Source organism: Lycorma delicatula, chromosome 10 (assembly GCF_047948215.1).
Source record: "Lycorma delicatula isolate Av1 chromosome 10, ASM4794821v1, whole genome shotgun sequence".
Classification (NCBI taxonomy): domain Eukaryota; kingdom Metazoa; phylum Arthropoda; class Insecta; order Hemiptera; family Fulgoridae; genus Lycorma; species Lycorma delicatula.
The window spans coordinates 72,109,640-72,130,996 of record NC_134464.1 but is presented as its reverse complement, the minus strand read 5'-3'; the positions used below and the strand labels follow the sequence as shown (position 1 = coordinate 72,130,996).

General features: G+C 31.3%; 1 protein-coding gene across 1 annotated transcript in view; it reads left to right on the top strand.

Moving 5' to 3' along the window:
* The first annotated feature begins 5,918 nt into the window (after positions 1 to 5,918).
* LOC142330884 (cytochrome P450 4C1-like) overlaps positions 5,919 to 21,357 on the top strand; it is a 57,389-nt gene continuing 41,950 nt past the window's right edge. The window contains exon 1 of the mRNA XM_075376351.1: positions 5,919 to 6,035. Coding sequence (XP_075232466.1) covers positions 5,919 to 6,035 — 117 coding nt within the window. The remainder of the gene's footprint in view (positions 6,036 to 21,357) is intronic.

Genomic DNA, 21,357 nt, shown 5'->3' with positions numbered 1-21,357 from the left:
ATATTGAAAAGGTTCTAGGTATGTACTAAAATTTTTTAATTTACTATATATTTGGCTCTGATGGAATGATCGGTAACTTTATTGACTGTTTTCAGTTTGTAGCAGGTGTTTGAATTTTTAAGTTAAGACAGCGCTTATTTTTCAGATAGAACCGTGTAATCATTAAGAAATCAAATATATTGAACGTCATATGATTTTATTTGATAGTTTTACAACTAAAGATTTGTTGATGAACACAGGTCTACTGAAAGCATTTTAATCATGCAAGAATAAAATAAAATTCCTGAACTTGAATAAAAAAATTTTCTGCTTACCATAGAATATAAGGTAAGTGTCTGAAGCCTTGTCACCTTTTACTTAGTTCCCTCTATTTTTATTATATCAATCCCCACATTTCTTCCATCTTTTGAAACATTTCTGTAACTTCTCTTTCTAGACACTCCAATGTTCAGCTAGCAAATTCTCCTTTATCGAGTTAATTGACTGAAACTGTTGACCTTTCAGCCTCATTTTTGTTGCAGAGAGCTTTAAATAAATACACAATTTATGAACACAGTTTACTTTAGATATAATTTCATAAATAAAATGAGAACTCTCATGTGCAGCATATACTCTTTTTCTCTCTCTTCGTTGTCTTTTCTACACTATGCTTCCTATTGATCGATACTCGCTTGCTATTAATACTTATACTATAGATTGTTGTAAACCAAAATGATATAGTTTAGTAACCAACAATTAGATTATACCGCAACGCCTCCCTCAACTGAAATTTTTATAACAACAGAAATAATACTTTCAATACAGCTGACAACTTTACAAATACATCAATATTACATTAGATATGTATCATAACATAACTCACCAAAAATTAACTAATGCCAAGAATAAAAGACAATGAACTTTAAAAATATCAACAAAAATAAAAAGAAACATAATTTCTTTCTTTTCATTTAAGATTAATTTTTTTTTAATCTTTTAAATGACACTTTACCAAGTGGCGTGGTGAGCACGTCAGCCGCTTGAATATCTGATAATACATAATATACTTTTATTATTCCTTGCTTAATTTTCTCTTGAATAAAATGATACCTAATATTAATGTATTTTAACTGTTTAGGCTACTCACAAGATTTACTAATTCATATAGCAGATAAATTGTCCTTAAATAAAAGTACATCTAAATCGCTTGAATTTTCCATCACATCTAATTTAATTAAAATATTTTCAAACCAACATTGATTGATGGCTACGTATTCTGCCTCACTAGAAGACTCTAGACTGTTTCTTTGAACACTAAGACATACTAATTAAGAATTTTAAAAGAATATCCAGTCGTGGATTTTCTGTCAGAGGTATCATCACCCCAATCAGCATCTACAAAACTTTCATAATATTAGTTAAAAATGTTCACTCTAAACCAATTTCAAATCAAGAGTTCATTTAATATAATGTAACACTCTTTTTAGAAATATTAATAAATCATTGCTAGCATAACTTTGGTATCTGCTTAGAATACTAATACTTGCACACAGATATGGTCTGCTGCCTAACATCTCAGACGTAATACAACCTAATAATTTTGACACTTTTATATCTCAATATTTTCTGATTTTTCTCTCAGGAAATAATTATAATCAAAATTTTTATCCATTGGAGTATAGACAGTTTTACAATCAAAACATGTTGAAATATTTTAGAACATTTTCAAGATAATCAGATTCAAAGTTCTTAAACTTTGTAAAACCTAAATAATATAAAATTTACCTAAATAATATAAAATTTGACCCAAATTTTTCATTTTAAAGTTGCTCATTTTATTCTTAAACACATTAATTTCTTGCTTATTTGAGCCTGTGATAATTAAGTTATCAACATTAGTACATAAAATTTTTTAACATTATTATGAAATACAAACAGTAATCATTATTTGACCTTACAAAATTCTGAGATATCATGAATTCATGAAATTTATCATATCAGCATTTGGGAGAATTTTTTAAACAATAAATTGCTTTCTTACATTTGCACACTTTATCATTTGGTAAATTGCAATTCTCCAGTAAATATTGTACATAGATAGATTTTGTTTCAGTTTGCCATGCAAAAAGGTGTTGAAGGCATCCATTTGCATAGCAATTCAGTCAACATTTACACTATCAGCTAAAATAATTCAACTGTATTTCATTTGACAACAGGAGAATAAATATGATATATTGAACTTTCTATATGAACCCTTTGGCTACTAACCTAGATTTAAATTGAATTAACTTACCTTGATTATCTTGTCTAATTCTGTAAACCCATTTGCTGTCAATAACATCACGTATTTCTGGCTTGTCAGTAATGTTGCATGTCTAATTTTCAGCTACTGAGCAACTCAACCTCCATAACATCCTGCCATTACTTAGCAAAACTGACTGTTTAGCTTCTTCATATGATGTTGGTTCTTCATTTTTGGTCACACCAATAAACACAGTCTCATAATCATATTTAACTGGAGGCTGCAGCTGATCCCTTGGATAAAGCTGTCTTCTAACCGTAGGACTATTATGTTCATATTCAGAGAACATCTTTCTAAACTTTCTTATTCAGTCACATCCTTAATTGTTTTCAATTTGTTCAACTTCACATGTAGGTTCTTTTTCTTCATATTGGCTTTATAATCAAAAAATGAGAAATTATTCAGTTTAGATGGATAAAAAATAACATCTCTTTCTAACATTACTGCATTCACATCTGGAAAATAAACTCTCAGTCCTTTTGTATTTTCACCATAACCTATAAGGATTCCCTTTCTACTTTTAAAATCAAGGTTCTTTTTCTTCTCTTTTGGATTATGGACTCATACTTTTGTACCAAACTGTGGTTTGCTAATTCATACAGTGTTTTGCCTTTTACTATACTTGTCCCAGATCTATTAATTAGATACAAAGCTATATTTGCTGCTTCAATCCAAAACGATTTACTTAGTATTTCGTTACCATTATTGTTCTAGCTGCCTTAATGATCATTTGCATTTCTCTTTCACCTTGACCATTCTGTTCAGGATTGTAAGAAGCAGAAGTTTGTTCTATTCCTTGCTGAGTCAGAAGTTTTCTTGCATTGTGATTAACAAACTCCTTTTCGTTATCTATTCTTAAGATCTCAAAAAAAATTCAAGCTTACCATAAACTTCAAGGTCATATTTTAAAAAAATATAACTGTCTACACCTATATTTCAATAAAAATATAGTTTTTATAATAATATAGCTCATATTTCAATAAAAACATGTAACGAGAGATACCTAATGAGTCATTGTTTATAGGACCAAAGATATCACCGTGGATTATGTTTGTGAGTCCAATCAAAAATTTGATTATTCATATATTATTTTTATCAATTTTATTTTTAATTCTTTTAAATTAAATTCTATGTATTGTATTTCATTGTGGTTTTATTTTGCTTTTAGCATATGATGTAGGCGTTTTCCATTTATGCTGAGTTTTTGTATTACTGTTGTTTAATTTTTAATTATTAATTTTTAATGTTTAATTCTCTACTTTAAACATTTTAATATTGTGTCTGGAAGCTGATGATGACACTTTGCTGTGTGCCCAGGAAATAAATCTTTAATTTTCACAGAGCTTGAATAATCTTAACTGATTATTTTTATGTCTAACTTTTCCACAAGAAAAACTTTTGAGAGTAAATTTATTTACGCGTTTAGCAGTTAACACCACAGTATCTTCACTAGATGTCAAATGCTCTTCTTCAATCAATATGCTAGCTGTCAAATTGCTTAGAGTTTGTTGATTTTCAGCCACTGATTCCCAAGCAGAGAAAATATTTATACTGACTGATCTGATAAAGACATAATTATTTTTGTAATAACCATTTCTTCAGGTATTTCTTCCTTCTGCTGCTTAATATTAGCAGCTAAATTTAGAATTTTTGATAGAAAGTCCATAACACCATTTTCAAACTTCAAATTAAAAAATTGCTGCTGTAATAGATGAATACTCATACTTAATATGCTCATATATTATTTTCAGTTTAGTTCACATCTCATTTGTGGTCTTGCACATTAAAACATTCAAAAAAAGCCTGAATTCCATGTGCATTACAAACACTTCCTGTGTTTGTGTGTGTGTGTGTGTGCATCATAAATTTCATACTTTTTCAATTCTGCAGCTTTTGAAGCATCTGGTTTCTGTATATCTCCATTGGTAATTTTGCTAAATTACAGCAAATAAAATTGAAGATTCTTACAGATCTTTAGCTATCAATATTACTCTTACCTGGAATTTCAAAACGTTCCAGTTATCTTCGTTTAACTTCATAAACTGCAGTGAATCCATATTGAGGTATCCACATGATCACAATTCAGACAATAATCCAACAAAATTTTCCAGACCTCCAGGTTATGGGCCTGGGCCCATAATCTGTTGCAGAGTGTTTTAAATAAATACACAATTGATGACCAGCTGTTTACTTTAAATATAATTTAATAAATCAAATTAGAACTCTCACATATAGCATGTACTCTCTTACTTTGTCAGAAAGAAAATCGTGAATCATCTGATTTGCGATGACGAATTTACCATTAGACTAACTCAGTGGGTTACGTGCTGATGCATTGTGCATATAACATGTATTATTTTATTGGCTTTATGCTTCAGGCTCTTTTTCTGATAGCCTATGAAGACGTTTCATTATTTCAAGATAATACTGCTTATTCATTGTCTTACCCTTTGAAAGAAATTCATGGTAGAACAATGCTCTCATGCATCTATACCTCGCCTCCAGTAATGATATTTTTACAAAGTTTTCTTCCTTGTTAGCTCGATTCAGCTGTTGCCTCAAATCAACGTAATTCTATTTTTGCTCATCAGTCGAAAGGTGAGGCATAAATTTTTGATATGTGACTCAAGCCCAATTTTTACATAGTTTTTGAAATGTTTACTTTTTCACCAACCTTATGAACAATTATACGGATGAATTCATTTACTTTTGTTATAATTTCATCAATTATGGATGTAAACAATCGGCCTGAATATGGATCATTATCAATTGAAGTTCAGCTAACTTTGAAAAGCTTAAGTCCAACTTAAAGCTTTATACCCATATGCTGTTCGTAACATTTTAGATGTTTTGATGAAGATTTTCACCGTTTAATGTAAAATTTCATATTAAATTTTTGCTCATAAAATTTGAATGGAGCATGTAACGCTTGTTGACACAAGTAGGAGCAGTATAATGATTAAACAAAATATTACATTGGTTCCTTACCAATGTTGCCACCAGATGACAGGATATTCTATATTCCATTAGTAGCGGCTAGTCGCACAATTTAAAAAGTTTGGTTATTTTATGGACAAACTGTGTACGCTGTGTAATTTAAATATACATTCTTGAAATTGGAATAACTTACCATTATTACTGACATACTTGACTTTTAGTTGAAATTCAAATGGTTAATTAGGATTTAGCTTATTATTTCAATTTTGGAGCCTCAGTTGTGATTATTGTTGATATACTTTGTTGCTTTATCCAAATTTCCAGATGAATGAAGGTAAGGAATGGTACAATGCTAAAGTAAACTCTTTACTGCCAAAAAATAACATTAAACATTCATCAGAAATGCCCAAATCATCCAAGTGTAACTTGTTGCATAATTTCACAGAGCAGGTAAATTACTGTTGGGTAGGTATGCTGAAAGAATTAATCAGTCGTTATAATGATACACAGATCTATCGGTTTTGATTGTATAAAAATAAATACCAGGTTACGTATAATTTAGTACAATCCAGGCGAAAAAATCATCATGTGCTAATTTAGTGTAGGCGAACAAGTTAGAATAAGTAAGTATAAAAAGACTTTTGCAAAACGTTATCTTCCAGATTGGACAAATGAAGTTTTTACAGTCTATAAGATTAAAATGACACAACTTGTAACATATATTCATAAAGATGAAAAGGGCAAAGTAGTTAAGGGTATTCTTTATGCTGAAGAATTGAGTAAAACCAAGCATGGTAATGTTTACTTGGTGGAAAAAGTAGGTGGATTAAAAAGAAGCGGTAATATACTACTTTCGCTGGTTGGGATTTGATAAGGAACACAATTTGTGAATTGTATAGAAAGACCTTATAAAGTAAGTTATATTGCTGAAGTGTGCTTAGCAGGAAGATTGAATACAAAAGAGCAGGATCAGAAGTTAACTGTAATTAATTTGACTTATTAATAGAAGATGAAAGCCATTTTCATTTGAAAAAAAAAACACGATTCTCTTTTCCCTAACATCAGGTGTTTGGTGGTAGGTTCTTCAAATTCTGGTTAGACTAATGCAGTCTTTAATCTTCTATTTGACTCGTAGCAGGTTAAGATTCAGAACCACATTTCCATTAACAAAGATACAAAAACTAAACAAACAAATTGGTTGATCAAGTGTGTCCCTGATGCACATAAACATGTTAGCCTTCAGCCTATTAACACATATTCTGTTTGAATTGTGAAAATCAGATGAATGGTTGCAAATATATTATAACAGCCCCCCCCCCCATTTCTGCCTCTTAAACAGCGCCCTCGGGGCAACCCGATCTGAAAATTGATGGGTGGTGGTGAGATCTTACCATGATTACTGACATACTTGACTTTCAACTAAAAGTCAAATGGTTAATTAGGATTTAGCGTATTATTTCAATTTTGGAGCCTCAGTTGTTATTATTGTTGATATACTTTGTTGCTTTATCCAAATTTCCAGACGAATGAAGGTAAGGAATGTTACAGTGCTAAAGTAAACTCTTTAATGCCAAAAATAGCATTAAACATTCATCAGAAATGCCCAAATCATCCAAGTTACACTTGGATGATCTGGGCATTTCACGGTTGGGTGTTACGTTATCGGGAGTTGAAATGTTTTCAAACCGCTAGGATCCACCGTTTTCGAGATATTTGCGATCTTTAATCCAAAATTCAGATTCGATAGTAGACCTGGAATATTTTTCACAATCAAAATCCGTATTGCTGCCGGAATCGTGAGTAAATTTCATTTTTTGAAATCAGCATACCTTAATTAAGTTCGGAAAATAATGTCATTAAGATGACGTCCTACAAATTCGAAGCTATGCACGGCCTTCTCCAACATTTCATTCGATACAATTTCTTGACGAATGGAAATTTTCAGGTCTTCGATTGCGTGTGGTTTGTTCACGTACAAATCTTGATTTCAGGTAGCCCCACAAAAAGAAGTCACAAATCGATAGATCGGGAGAGCGTGGGGGCCATCCCAACCCCGCAGGGGGAAGACTCCCCCCACCTTGTGACGTTACCGGTCGCCACACCACGGGCCAAGAAACATCTCGAATCGTGAAATGACATGTCCAGGAAGTATTTGTCGAACAACTTCAATCGATCCTCTCGCCGTGTGAGCTGTGGTCACATTTGAAACCACATTTTTTTCATGCTTACCCGGTGCCTTCCCAGTTCTGGACGCAGGAAGTTGTTTAAAATGTCTTTGTAGCGCGCTGATGTCACTGTAACTACAGTTCCCCCTGTTCAAAAAAGTAAGGACCAACTTTTCTTTTTTTTTTTTTTTTAACCTCCGAGTCCACAGTTAAGCATTACTTCAGAGGATGAGATGAATGATTTGTAGCGTGTGTGAAAATGCCATGCCTGACCGGGATTCGAACCCGGGACCTCTGGGTGAAAGGGTGAACAATCCCTATCTTGGAAACACCGCACCACACTATTACTTTTGAACTGTGGAGAGGTTTTTGGTGTAGTTCACGTGGGTTTTACGGCCCAGTACCGACAGTTCTGTACAATAACATAGCCATCCCGATGGAAATGGGCTTCGTAACTCATAATTCTTACTCATCTTCCATAAGAATGGCGTTCATTATGTCACAAAATTCGGTGAAAGACGGTGCAGGTTTGACTGGAGCCAATGCAAAACCGAAAACTAAACGTCCAAGACTGGAATTATGCGAATCATCGCGGTTTAGTTGAGAACGGGTTCCAAAGTAATGTAGTAACATAGCATACTATTATACTAAAAAGGGTGATGTACTTGGTTCTGTACTAGTTAAAACCATAAAACCTGTTAGTAGAGCTGTTTGGTAACGAGAAGTCTCAAGTTCAACCTGTTTCTAGAATGTGCGCACGAAAGATACCACAAATAAGCACATGATAGAACGAATTCGAAACGAAAGACACAAATTTTAAAACTAAGCAGATAACTCTGCTCAATCACAAGAAGCTTTTGGATAAAGCGTTCGAAAAAATTGTTAAAGAGACATATTTCTTAAAGGTTATTTGTTCTTTTACTAATGGCTAAGTTTCCTCAGAGAGGGGCGTTTTCCATACCACATGTCCAATGTATACAATTAACGACACTAAATGCAAATCAAAATATTAAACAAAACATACGCGATAAATCTTAAGTCATTTGAAGTCAGTAGAATGTAATTTGTCAGCGAAATAATAATAAAAAAAAGTCATTACAAAATATTTAAAAAATTAATTTATTAAAAATCAAAAATCGAAAATTAATCACATAATATTACATCATTTCCAAATTGATTCCATAAATAATTTTTATGGAATTTGTTATTTGGGAAGGAGAATTTTGTTATTTGGGAAGTAGAATTACTAAAGATGGACGAAGCAGGAGCGATATAAAATGCCGAATAGCACAAGCGAAACGAGCCTTCAGTAAGAAATATAATTTGTTTACATCAAAAATTAATTTAAATGTCAGGAAAAGATTTTTGAAAGTATATGTTTGGAGTGTCGCTTTATATGGAAGTGAAACTTGGACAATCGGAGTATCTGAGAAGAAAAGATTAGAAGCTTTTGAAATGCGGTGCTATAGGAGATTGTTAAAAATCAGATGGGTGGATAAAGTGACAAATGAAGAGGTATTGCGGCAAATAGATGAAGAAAGAAGCATTTGGAAAAACATAGTTAAAAGAAGAGACAAACTTATAGGCCACATACTAAGGCATCCTGGAATAGTCGCTTTAATATTGGAAGGACAGGTAGAAGGAAAAAATTGTGTAGGCAGGCCTAGTTTGGAATATGTAAAACAAATTGTTAGGGATGTAGGATGTAGAGGGTATACTGAAATGAAACGACTAGCACTATATAGGGAATCTTGGAGAGCTGCATCAAACCAGTCAAATGACTGAAGACAAAAAATAAAAAATAAAAATAACTTTTACTACTCAATAAATTAACACACAGCACATTTAATTTCTTCCCAAGTTATTCTTAAGTTTAGATTGGTGTACGCCAATTAAATAAATAAACAAACTGAAATGTTTACATTTTGCTCATTTGGTTTAGTACGTTAAATATGATATCCATAAAGTTTCGAATCGTGAAATTTCTCGTTGATCACTAAAAAGTATTAAATAATAAAAACAACAAAAAAAAAACGACTGCCAAAAAATAAATAGATTGAACTAAAATAAAGAAAACAAGATATGAAAATAAAGGAGTAAACATCGTTATCCAGTATTTAATTCAAATAATGGGTGACCAATCAACTTTCAGACATATTTAATTTGTTTAAATGTATTCTTCATGTTCTAGAAGAAATAGCAGGCATTTAAGGTTATCTAATGATTAAGTCTTACCAGGTCTTACATCGATAAGAAACTCTTGTCTAACGAAAATGTTTAAATGCAATCAGTGGGTTCTGAATAGTAATTGTCCTATATTAAAGAGCTCTGAATAGTAATTATTCTATATTAAAGAACCCCGGTCTGCATTTAAATATTTTCGTCGGACAAAATTTTCTTATCGATGTAAGACCTGGTGAGAACTTAATCAATAGACAGACCTTAATTGCCTGCTAATTCTACAACATGAAAAATATATTTAATCAAATTAAAACTGAAAGTTGTTTCGTCACCCATTATTTTATTTAATTAAATACTGAAAAATGGTGTTTAGTCCTTTGTTTCCATACCTTGTTTTCTTCTTTTTTTTGTTTGATTTATTGTCATTCTTTTAGTTATATTTTTTAAAATATTTTTTGGCAGTCGTGTTATATAATTTTTATAATTGCTTTTATTATTAATTTATAACCGATATTAAAATACTGAAATTTTTAAAGAAGGATTGAAGTAGTATTATTTTTTTTAGTATTTCTAGTTTTTTTGTCTTCTGTTTATTTAAAAATTTCGTTGCCGATGAATTAAAATTATAATATTGTTAAATTAAAATATAATAAAATATTTTATTTATAAAACTAACCAATTGTTTTATTTATTTTTAATATTTTTATTTATAATTGCATCAAAAATTAAATTCATTAGCAACTCATCAAGATTACATTTGTAAGTGTAAATGTACTGGTAAATATGTAGTCTTGAACAGACTCAGTCCGACCGTTCCTCAGACTTGTGGTTAATTAAATCTCAACCACCAAAAAAACACCGTAACCACGATCTAGTATCCAAAACCATATATAAGCAATTACCTTTATTAGAATTTGAATCTAAGAACTTTTGACTTCGAAATCAGTTGATTTACGATGACGAGTTTACCAGTAGACCAAGCTGGTTGGTTACATATTGTCGTGTAATTGTTACAAAGTACTATCTTATTTAATTTTATAATAATTATTTTTTATTTTAACTATTTGCTTATAAAAAATTAACATAAAATAACATGATTTCAAAAATACCATAATTTATAATATAAATTAATTATAAAATGTTATAGTGTTTACAGCTGTGATCTCTAAATTTTAAGACACAGAAAAAATAAATAAATTGTACACATATAGAAAGAGAGAGAGAGAGAGAGAGAGAGATAGTGTGGGTGTTAGTGTGAGTGCGAATGAGGGAATGGGTGGGTGTGTGAGTGCACGCGTGCGCGTGTGTTAAGAGGACAATTAAAGAGAAATAAAATAGAAAGTCCAAGAGGGACAATTTTTTTTCACAACTACTTGATTGGAAAAATCCTGCAATGGCGTAAGTAGGGGAGAAAAAAGTGAATTTTTTGGCATTCAAGGTTATCCAGCATAATACGTTAAGAAAATAAATAATTTTCAATCGGAAACATTTGCGAGTTGTGTTTAGACGTTTAACGCACCGTCTCCAGTATTCATTTAAAAGTAAATAAGTAAAGTAAAAATAATTTTTGTTTATTAAGTTTTCTATTAATGTAAATGAATGAGGTATTTAAAGCGTTATACGACTTGTATTTTTTGTTTATAAATAAATAATATTGCTTTAGATTTGATTAATTTATTACTATTAATTGAAGTATATATTAATAAGAATAGTACGCTTGACTAAAGGTAAGGTTTTTATATTTTATGTGATAACTTTTTTTCAATTTACATTAAAACATTTTTTAGGTATATATATATAAATAATATATTATAATAATTTTTTTTATAAAACTATTATAATATATAAGTTTTATCTTAAAAATAATAGTAACTTTATTTTTAATTTTAGGTTTAAACGAGTATAATATAGTTTTCAGAACATCAATAATAATATTTACAAAGTTTTTAGTGTTACGAAAACCTTTTTTTCGATATTCTACGGAAAATCTGATTTTGTATAGAGTGTACATAATTCGAGAAATAATTATTTTTGAATGATTTTTTTTGTTTGTAAAGAACACTTCTTTATAAAAATTACAAGTAATAAAAAATATCGGCAGTCATTATTTCAAGAAACAAAATTTGATGTGGGCTCCATATGACTACTTCCTTGTACGCCTATTAGTAAATATATATAAACATACATACACATTTTTTTAAAATGAAAAGTACTTAAAATTTTATTTCGTTAATAACTTCTGATATTTTTTCATAGTTTTTTTTTTATTGTTATTTATATTAACATTTTTTTTTTTACAGAGGTTAATAATTATTAATAAATCAGTGTATTTAAATTTAAAAAAAGAAGTTAAAAAAAAGGAAAAGAAGTCGAATTCCGATGTGCCTTCCCCTTGTAAGATCCCTTTCCTTGTAAGATGTGCTTTTTTTTGTTCATTAATTAAAATTTCATTTGGCTATAACTCTGGAACCAGTGAAAATAAGTACCACTTACTATTTATCGTTGAAAAGCTCTCAATGAGGGCTTATAACCGCAGTTAACAAAAATCCAAATTTTTTGGTACAATTTTGGTCCAGTCGATTGCAAAAGGGGTGGTGAGGTAGATGTTACAACAGTTCTAAATAAAACATTTCAACATCCTACGGCCAATCGTTTTTGAGTTATGCGAGATATATACGTATATACATAACTGAAATTTTTCGCGATCACAATATTTCATTTACTTCGTACAAGTAAGTAAAAGAAACTGTTTAATTGATTGAATTTTTTTACAATATTTAGTTGTTTCAAAGAAATTTAGTTTAAAAGTTTTGCAGTTTTAATTATAATCGTTAAAAGAGGCTGTTCAAATTCCTAGAATTGTCAAATTTTCTGGATATTTTGCATAAATATAACACAATCAAAAAGTTGATCATATTAAGCAATTACGAGGGCTTATAAACTCAAAATTATAAAAAATAAATTTTTTTCAAAATTTCTTTACCGTTTATATTCATTTAATCGCAAAAGTAGTAGTAATTATTTTAAATTAATTTTGATTTTTTTTTAACGATTTGCTTAAAATCATATTAAAATTTGATGAACTTTTAGATCCGTTTTGGAAAAATTGAACTTCAAATTTTTTTTTAAAATTAACATTTGTGTTATTCTGAAAAAAAATATTTTCAAGTTCGAATTAGTTGGTTTTTAACAACAAAAAATGTAAATTGGTTAGAGATGGTTTGGTTAGCCTAGTGTCGATTAAAATTTTCTAACGATACAGCACCTTAATTAAATTTAAATACTAATATAACCGATCTTTGTTCAGTTAACAGCACTTTTTTTTTTTCTAATTTGCTTAATAGTGATCAAATCTGGTTGGATTTACAGTCCAGCTATAGGATAATATAATTTTTTAAGATTAATTCAAAAAATTATTACTTTTGATTTGTAAAGAAAATTACTATTCTGAAAATTTTTAGAAAATAATGCGAATCATTTAAATAAAATTTTAGTTAGCTCGTATTGTAAAATATTAAATTATTGTAATTTAATATTTTATAATTAATAATTATTAATTACAAAAGTTATTTATTGTAGGATCTATTCAGTCGAAGTTTTCTAAAAAAAAGTATACATCGTCGAAAAGAACACAGAATCGTAAGCAATAAAATACTTAATCATTCAAAGAATTTCATAATAGTACTAATTATTAATTTAATCATTAATTCCCCCATTAAAAGAAAGAATATTAATAATAATAGTAATTATTATACCAATTTATTTATGATTACCCGGAACAGTACAAATAATAAGTTGAAATATATACATAATAAAATAAACAATCCAGAAATTTATCCCCGTTAAAATATCTATTAGCAGCTGTATATAATTCTCATAAAATTATAAAATAAATTTATCATTTAAAGACTTTACATACATTGTTTTTTATTTTATTTAAAATAAATAAATAAATAAAATATTAATCTATTTAAATAAATAATAATTACATTTTTTTTAGCATATTAAGAAATGTCGTACTTTAACGTAATTCAAATCCGGAGCTTATGTTTTTCTTTTTTACTTTTTGAATGAATGAGTGCTTGACTTTACTCAGAACTGAAAATTGTAAATGAATTATTTTTTAATAATAATAATCATTCAATATTAAAAAAAAATTACAATGACATTTTAATTTATTCGGTAATAGTCTTGCAGATATCAGTTCTTCCGCTCAAAAAGAAAAAATTTCTGTAATAATAAAACTGTTTTTAACAAAACGATACTGATATCAAAAAAGGTAAGGTACTACATTTCTATTATCAAAATCTGTTATTAATTAAGAATAAAAAAAAAAACATGTTAAATATATGTTAATAGACAACAGATAAAAAACAATGTTTAAGCGTTCCATATAAAATAAAAAAATAGAAAAATTTGTTACAAAACTTACCGGCCCGATTTCGTTTATTAAACAAAGAATAATCATAAGAATCGTATTATTTCTGTAAATGTGATATGTATGACATGTAAATGAAATCGGGCCGGTAAGAGTTTTGTAATACGGACACCACAAAAAAATGTGATGCAATGTGGTGTCCACCACGATGCAGTTGTGTAACTGTCCACTTTATTAAAGAATTGGAGGATTGTATCTCACTTTCAAATGAAATTAGTCTAAATAAAGTGCAGCAAACATGTAATTTAATAGGCGTACAAGGAAGTTATGTGATGTCCACATCAGAGTTTTTGTAATTATTTATTTAGTTTCTTATTAGAATTCACTACGTAAACGTGAATAATTAACGTTTTTATTATAAAACACTCTTGTAGTTAAACAACCTACTTTTAATTTATTATGTTTAGAAGTACGCAAAACATAAAATGTATAATAATAATAATTAATAATATAAATGATTTAATTTATATAAATTATAAAATTAATTGTTTAATAAATAAAGTTTTTTTTTTAAGAAAACATCGTATTATTAAACTTTTTAAATAAAAATTATCTAATTTGAGTTACGGGAGATAATTACGTACATACAGACGTCACGCCGAAACTTGTCAAAATGGATTCAGAGATGGTCAAAATGGATATTTACATCGAAATCTGAAAACCGAAATTTTTCGCGATCACAATGCTTCCTGTACTTCGTACAATGAAGTAAAAATATTTCAATTACAACCACTAGTCAGTCATCAAAGGTAACGTTTTCAAGTGATCTAAGTAATTTTCATCAAAATGCATTTATCTTGAGAGAGTTTTTATGGGTTAAGAGGAAAACCCCCCTATCCCTGAGGTAGTTTAAGCAAAGATTTAACAGTGCTCTACCACCATATCAAATTTTATAATAATACAGGGTCCGGCATATAAATCTGACGATTTTGTAGTAATTGTTATGTTGGCACCACTGTCAATGAGAAGGCGGGAGTGTTGTACATCGACAGGTCTATTCATGCTATCTCAGTAGCAAGTATGTCGTGGTCGGGTGAACAACGAGCGTTTGTGATTGAAGCCTATTTTAAAAATAACGACTCTGTTATTGTAACAGCGTTTATTTCGCAGACATTTCAATTTAAATCGACACGCTTCTGTTCCTAGTAGGAATACGATATTGTTGTGGGTGAAGAATTTTAGGAACACATCCTCTGCTTTAAAAATGAAACCAACCGGACGAAAACGGACTGAGAATGCCTGAAAACATTAACGCTGTAAGGTTAGCTGTTAACGCGGTCTCCACGACGTTCAGCAGCGAGTCATGCTGCTGCGCTAGTCATTTCTGATCGAAGTGTATGACGAATCCTTCATGCCGACCTGAAATTTCATCCGTATAAGATGATGTTAGTGCAGCAACTTAATGCAAATGATTGGGCGTCTCGCAAAGCAGCTTGTGAGGTCATCCTCGAAAATATCCACCAGGATGCCATTATTCTTTTAAGTGACGAGGCGCATTTTCATCTGTCAGGATTTGTGAATAAACAAAATTACCGTTATTGGGCTTCGCATAATCCAAGGAAAATTCTTGAAAAACCACTTTCACAGTCAATATGTTACAGTGTGGAGTGCGGTTTCAGAGTTCGGCATAATTGGCTCATATTTTTTTGAGGAGTTAAATTGCAGAGTAACAACTAACATCTCATCGATACGTAAACATGTTGAATGAATTTCTGCGACCGAAACTGAATGACTTTCAAGGACATGAAATTTGGTTTCAACAGGATGGTGCCACCGCCCATACGGCGAGAATCGCAATGGATGTTCTGCGAGAAACCTTTCCTGGACGTTTGATTTCCCGATTTGGCGATATTCCTTGGCCAGCGCGTTCACCTGATCTGGCTGTTTGTGATTTTTTTCTGTGGGGGTATCTCAAACATAAAGTCTACAGTAGTCGACCACAGTCAATTGCAGAACTCAAGGAGGCCATTCAACGAGAAATTGAAGCAGTTTCACAAGTGGATGATTGAGCGAGCAATGTCAAATTTTAGAATGAGGTTAAGTGAGTGTGAGAGGAGTAATGGAAAACATTTGGACGACATAATATTCAAATTAAAAAAAATCTATGTCAGTAATTCACTATTACTTTGCAAAAATTGATCTTTAATTTGATATATTAAATGTTTTAATAGTACGAAACACAGTTTAATTATTATCCCTCAAAAATTGTCAGGTTTATATGCCGGACCCTGTACATTTAATAATTTCAATTAAATTAATAAAGTAGACATCAACACATGCACATTCATACAAATGATTATTTCATGTTAATTTTTTTTCGTATGGGCGTATTTTTATTTTCTAGGAAATATTTTAAAATAAAAAAAATAATATTAATAAAATAACTTTTTATGTTTATGAAACTTTTATTTCTTTATAATAGGAAAACAAAAATAAACTAGATACTAACATAGATGGTGCGGTGAGTATTGCATCAGGGTCTAAGCTTGATGCACTCCCCAAAAAAATGTTTGGGATGGCTAAAGAGCTCACCCTCCCGTTTAGTGACTTTTGAGCTTGCTTCACTGATTTAGCCCAACATTTTTTTTTTCAACTACAATCACATCGTCTTGATTCCCTGCATGGGCATTTTTTTCTCTATTTCAACTTTTACCGTCGATGCATTATGTTCAGACTTATGCGGTTTGCTTCACTTTCTTTTACCTTCTGACTGGTCGTAGGCTCATTCCTAGGTTGTGTAAAAATCTTTTTTTTTTTTGGAAACGATTATTACTTTTTTCTCTTTTCGAATTATTCAGAAATTCTTTAATACCTTGTTATGATTTATTTATGGAGATCATATAATAACATGAAAAAATTATATTTGTTATTATTTGGATTATGTTATGCGTAGATTCATGTTATTTACGTTTATTGTGATTTATGTGTATATGTTTAAGCCGTTTGCGTTAAGTCGTTTTATTCCAATAAATTCAAGGTTATGGTGTTAACTTACTTCTATCACGCATTATTTCATTGCTGTTTAATCTTATTGTATATATTAGGCTTAGTGTTTTTTTATTCTCAACCAATTTTAATTTTGTCAAGCCTAGAAATATACATTTCTTTGTCTGCGACCACGTTATTTCCTACTCGTTCATATTCAACAATTTTTATCTGTCTTACGTAATTCTTTTAATGGTCTGTTTCCTTATAATATTAATTTTCGATATGTTGTTTCTTACCCAAACTTCCCGTTTATGCTAATTTCTTTGTCTTACCAATACCAGCACACTAGCTCTTGTTGTCAACACACACACTCTTCGGTCTATTGCTTTCTTTGTTTTCCCCCGTCTTCTCATCACGGCATTATTTCTTTAGCCTAGAATAGACTTTCTTGGTGTGCGGACCTACGGACTCACTTCACTTCTTTACTTCGTACAGTTGCAGTTATTAATCATATAATTACTTATTGTTGATGATAGTTGAATTTAACAATTATCTAATGTATTAATTTTCTGATAAAATTCTTTTAGATTTTATGTTATTATTGTTGTATATTCTAAGTTGTTATTTAACTTGAAATCTTATTGTATCTAATCTTACTATTTCAATATTTATTGTAATTTTAATGCACAATATGACTCGTGCTCAGGCTACCATTATTTCAGCTAACACTGCGCTGTTAGCCAAAGCGCAGCGCCGGGTTAACAAACTAAAGGGAATGGTCAGCGCTCACGGAATTTCTGTATCTAGTAAGCAATTCGATACTATCAAAGCACTCGATCAACAGTTCGACGAAATCATCGACCAAATTCTTATTAATAACTCAGAAATAAAAAAACAGTCCGAAATTTGTGATGTAAGTCCTATCAGTTCCGAATGGGATTCACTGTTTTGTCCAATTAAACTTATGTCAAACAGAATATCAAACCAGTTTTTCAATCTTTATTAGAGACCCCGAAATTCAAAATTCCCATTTTCTCTGGCAATTTCCACGACTGGATAAATTTCCACAATCTGTTTAAAGGTTCCGTCCATGAAAATTCACAGTTATCTTCTAAACAAAAACTGCAAATTCTAAGGACACATTTATCCGGTAATGCGCTCTTATTAATTGAATCTCTTCCCATTTCTGCGGAAAATTATCAAGTTGCTTATGACATTTTGATTTCTAGATATGACAATAAACGCTGTCTTCTAAATGGCTTTTACAGTCGTATAAATGTTTTCAGTCCGATGATCGTAAAAATTATCTCTCCAATTTTAAGGCAACGTACATTTCTTCTATCAATGCGTTGGAAAGCCTCAACATAAACTTAGAAACTTTTCTTCTTCTGCAGCTTGGTTTAGAAAAACTCCCCGCCAATGTTCGAACGCGTTTCGAAAATCGTACCGCATCGTCAAGCGTACCCACATACGAAGAATTGATTGAATTCCTCACGGTTGAAGAAACAATTTCCGAAAGCCTTGATGCTGATGCCACCTTTTCTGAAAAATTTCCCTAGAGTTCACCTAAAAATCCCACGTACTTTAATAACTCTAACCCTCAAAAATCAAAATTCTCCAAACCGACAAAATCCTTCTTTGTTCAAAATCAAACTCCTTCCGGCAGCTGTCCGGTATGTGCGGATTCTCATCGAATTTATGGCTGTAAACAATTTCAAACTTTGTCACATGAACAAAAAATCGCCTGGTTACGAAAAAATGATCGTTGCTTCCGCTGTTTGGGCTTTCATTCGCCGAAAACTTGTACGTCAAAATTTAACTGCAGAAACTGTAATAATTCTTCGCATCATACCTTATTGTGTCAAAAAAGTAACATCGCTCTCTTCGGAACTTCAAATGACAGCACTTTGAAACGCTTTTCATCGTCTGGTCGTCGTACCACTCCTCCATCTCCTACTTTTTCCCGGCAAAATATTACACAGAATTGTCCCTCTCAGCTATCCAATAATTTTCAATCTCCCCATCACTCGTCTCTACGCCCACATACCCCTGCTCTATCCTGTTGTCATCCTGCTCATAACGCCCCTCACTCTCTGTCACCACACCTACTCCCACGACACCTTCCGTCACTCCAGCTCCTAGTTTTCTCGTAAATAATCCACCCGTCACCCATGCCGCTACGATCAGCTCTACTCCAATTTCACCGCAGTCTGATCCCAACGCAACGTGTTTTTCCAGTCATTCCTCTTGTGAACAGTCTTCGACTGTGCTGCTTGGTACTGCCATCGTCTCCTTAGAAGACTCCTTCGGAAAACTGCATACTGTCCGTGCCGTTTTGGACTCCGGTTCACAACGTATCCTAATTACCAAAAATTGTCTTTCCCGTCTTGCTCTTCCTTTGGAAAATTCTCAAATACGCCTTTTCGGTATTTCCTCTACCCATGCTTCTGTTCTTGGTACCGCTAACATTAAAATTCACTCCTTACCTCAATTCAAAAAGACTTTTCAATCAAAGGCCCTTGTTCTTCCTAATATTTCTGGCAACCTTCCTTCTCATTCCTTATCCCCTTCAGTCGCCCACAAATTTCAACATCATCTCGCTGACCCGACGTTTTGTTTTTCCTCTCCTATTGACCTTCTCATTGGTAGTGACTTATTTTGCCATGTTTTGGCGCCTTCCGGTAACATTCAAGAATCCGGATTTCCTTCAGCACTCAACACTGTTTTTGGATGGATAATTATCGGAAATACCTCCAAATTGTTCGATTCGCCGCTTGAAGGATCTACTTCCTTTTTTAACACCCTATTTTCTCAAGAAGACTGTTCCTAAATGTTGGGAGACCGAGGAAGTTGCGTATACCCAGCCTCCCAATCTAGATAATCAACGATTTGAGGATCCTTTTCACTCTATAACCACTCGAACTTCTGAAGGACGATACGTTGTCGCTTCACCTCTTGCTTCAGATGCTACCACCGTCGCTAGCAACCGCAACAGATTATACAAGTTACCGACTTACGAGGCTAACCGTGTTAGTCAAACTTTGGAAACTACTTCACCTCATTCTGTAAAATCTTCAAGTAACGCTTCTGACAATGGGTCTCAAGGAACATCTGCCTCACAGCTTCCTTCTTGCGATTCCTGGTGGAATGGTCCACCAGCCTTCCACGTTCCTAACCTTCGCATACCTCTTTCTAAGCCCAAGAAAACTATTTCTCAAATCCGTTCTTTCAATTCCGCATCTTCTTACCGAAAAACCCATTGGTTTAAATCTCTCTATTTGTGTTCGCTGGACTCTTCTACAGCAAAAAATTCAACACTTCTGGAATCAATGGTCCAAGGAGTACCTTCATGAGCTCACTTCTCGTTCAAAATGGAACAAATCCCAACCCAACCTTGCTGATGGTGACCTCGTCATGTTGAAATCCTCTAATACTAATCAGGAAAGGCCAGTGCCAATTAAGATTTATTGTAATTAATTTTTCTAAGTTAATGACATTTGTTCATTGCTAATTTTTCATTATTACAGCATTTGTCAGTAATGCAATATTTTCCAGTCATACTATGTTTATTGATGTTTTGTTTTTCTAGATATATATTTGTAAATCTCATTTATTATTATTATTATTACTGATACGCTGATTTCAGTTGATATTCTTATGTATCATTAAGTTATGTTAATTTCATGATTTCTTTTTAGTTTTTAAGTTTACGATTTAACATAAGTTCAGTTGTTTTCTTTCTCATTAAAGTCCAATTTCTTTTGGCAAATACGAGCTGTGTTTTTTGTTAACTTTACCCAACAGTATATGTTAACGTTATGTGTGCATAAGTGTTATCTGTTGCCTGTATTGAAGGCTTAAATAACTGTTCTACTGTGCAAAATAAATTAAAATAATAATTTTTTTAAAATTATTATTTATGATTCTGCTTTCGTGATACGTGATACCTAAACTCAATTTCATCAACCTTTTGAACATAAATGTGTAGTTAGTCATCAAATAAAATTCAACAAAAAGAATATTATAATTTTATCTTTCAATTAAATACATATTTTAAAAATTGTATAAAACATATATTAATAATTTTTATAGTAAAATTAAATATAATTTACAAATAATTGCAAACTCCATTGACCTCCGTGGTGGAACGGTAGTGTATCACCGTTTCATATGCCAGATCCTTTGGATTCGAATCTATACGCATGTGTAACTATCCACATGATGGTCGTGATATTTCAAGGTTAACGGGACAAGTCGATCTATTGTTATTAGTGCATTTTAAAGAAAAAAAAATAATGACTAAAAATTGGAACTAAAATAAAAAGAATATGCAACTGTAATAAAAATATAAAAAAAATTTGCGCATATTTAATGTACTTTTCATTTGGTTGCTGGTTTTTTTCTTAATTATAAAACAATAAATGTGA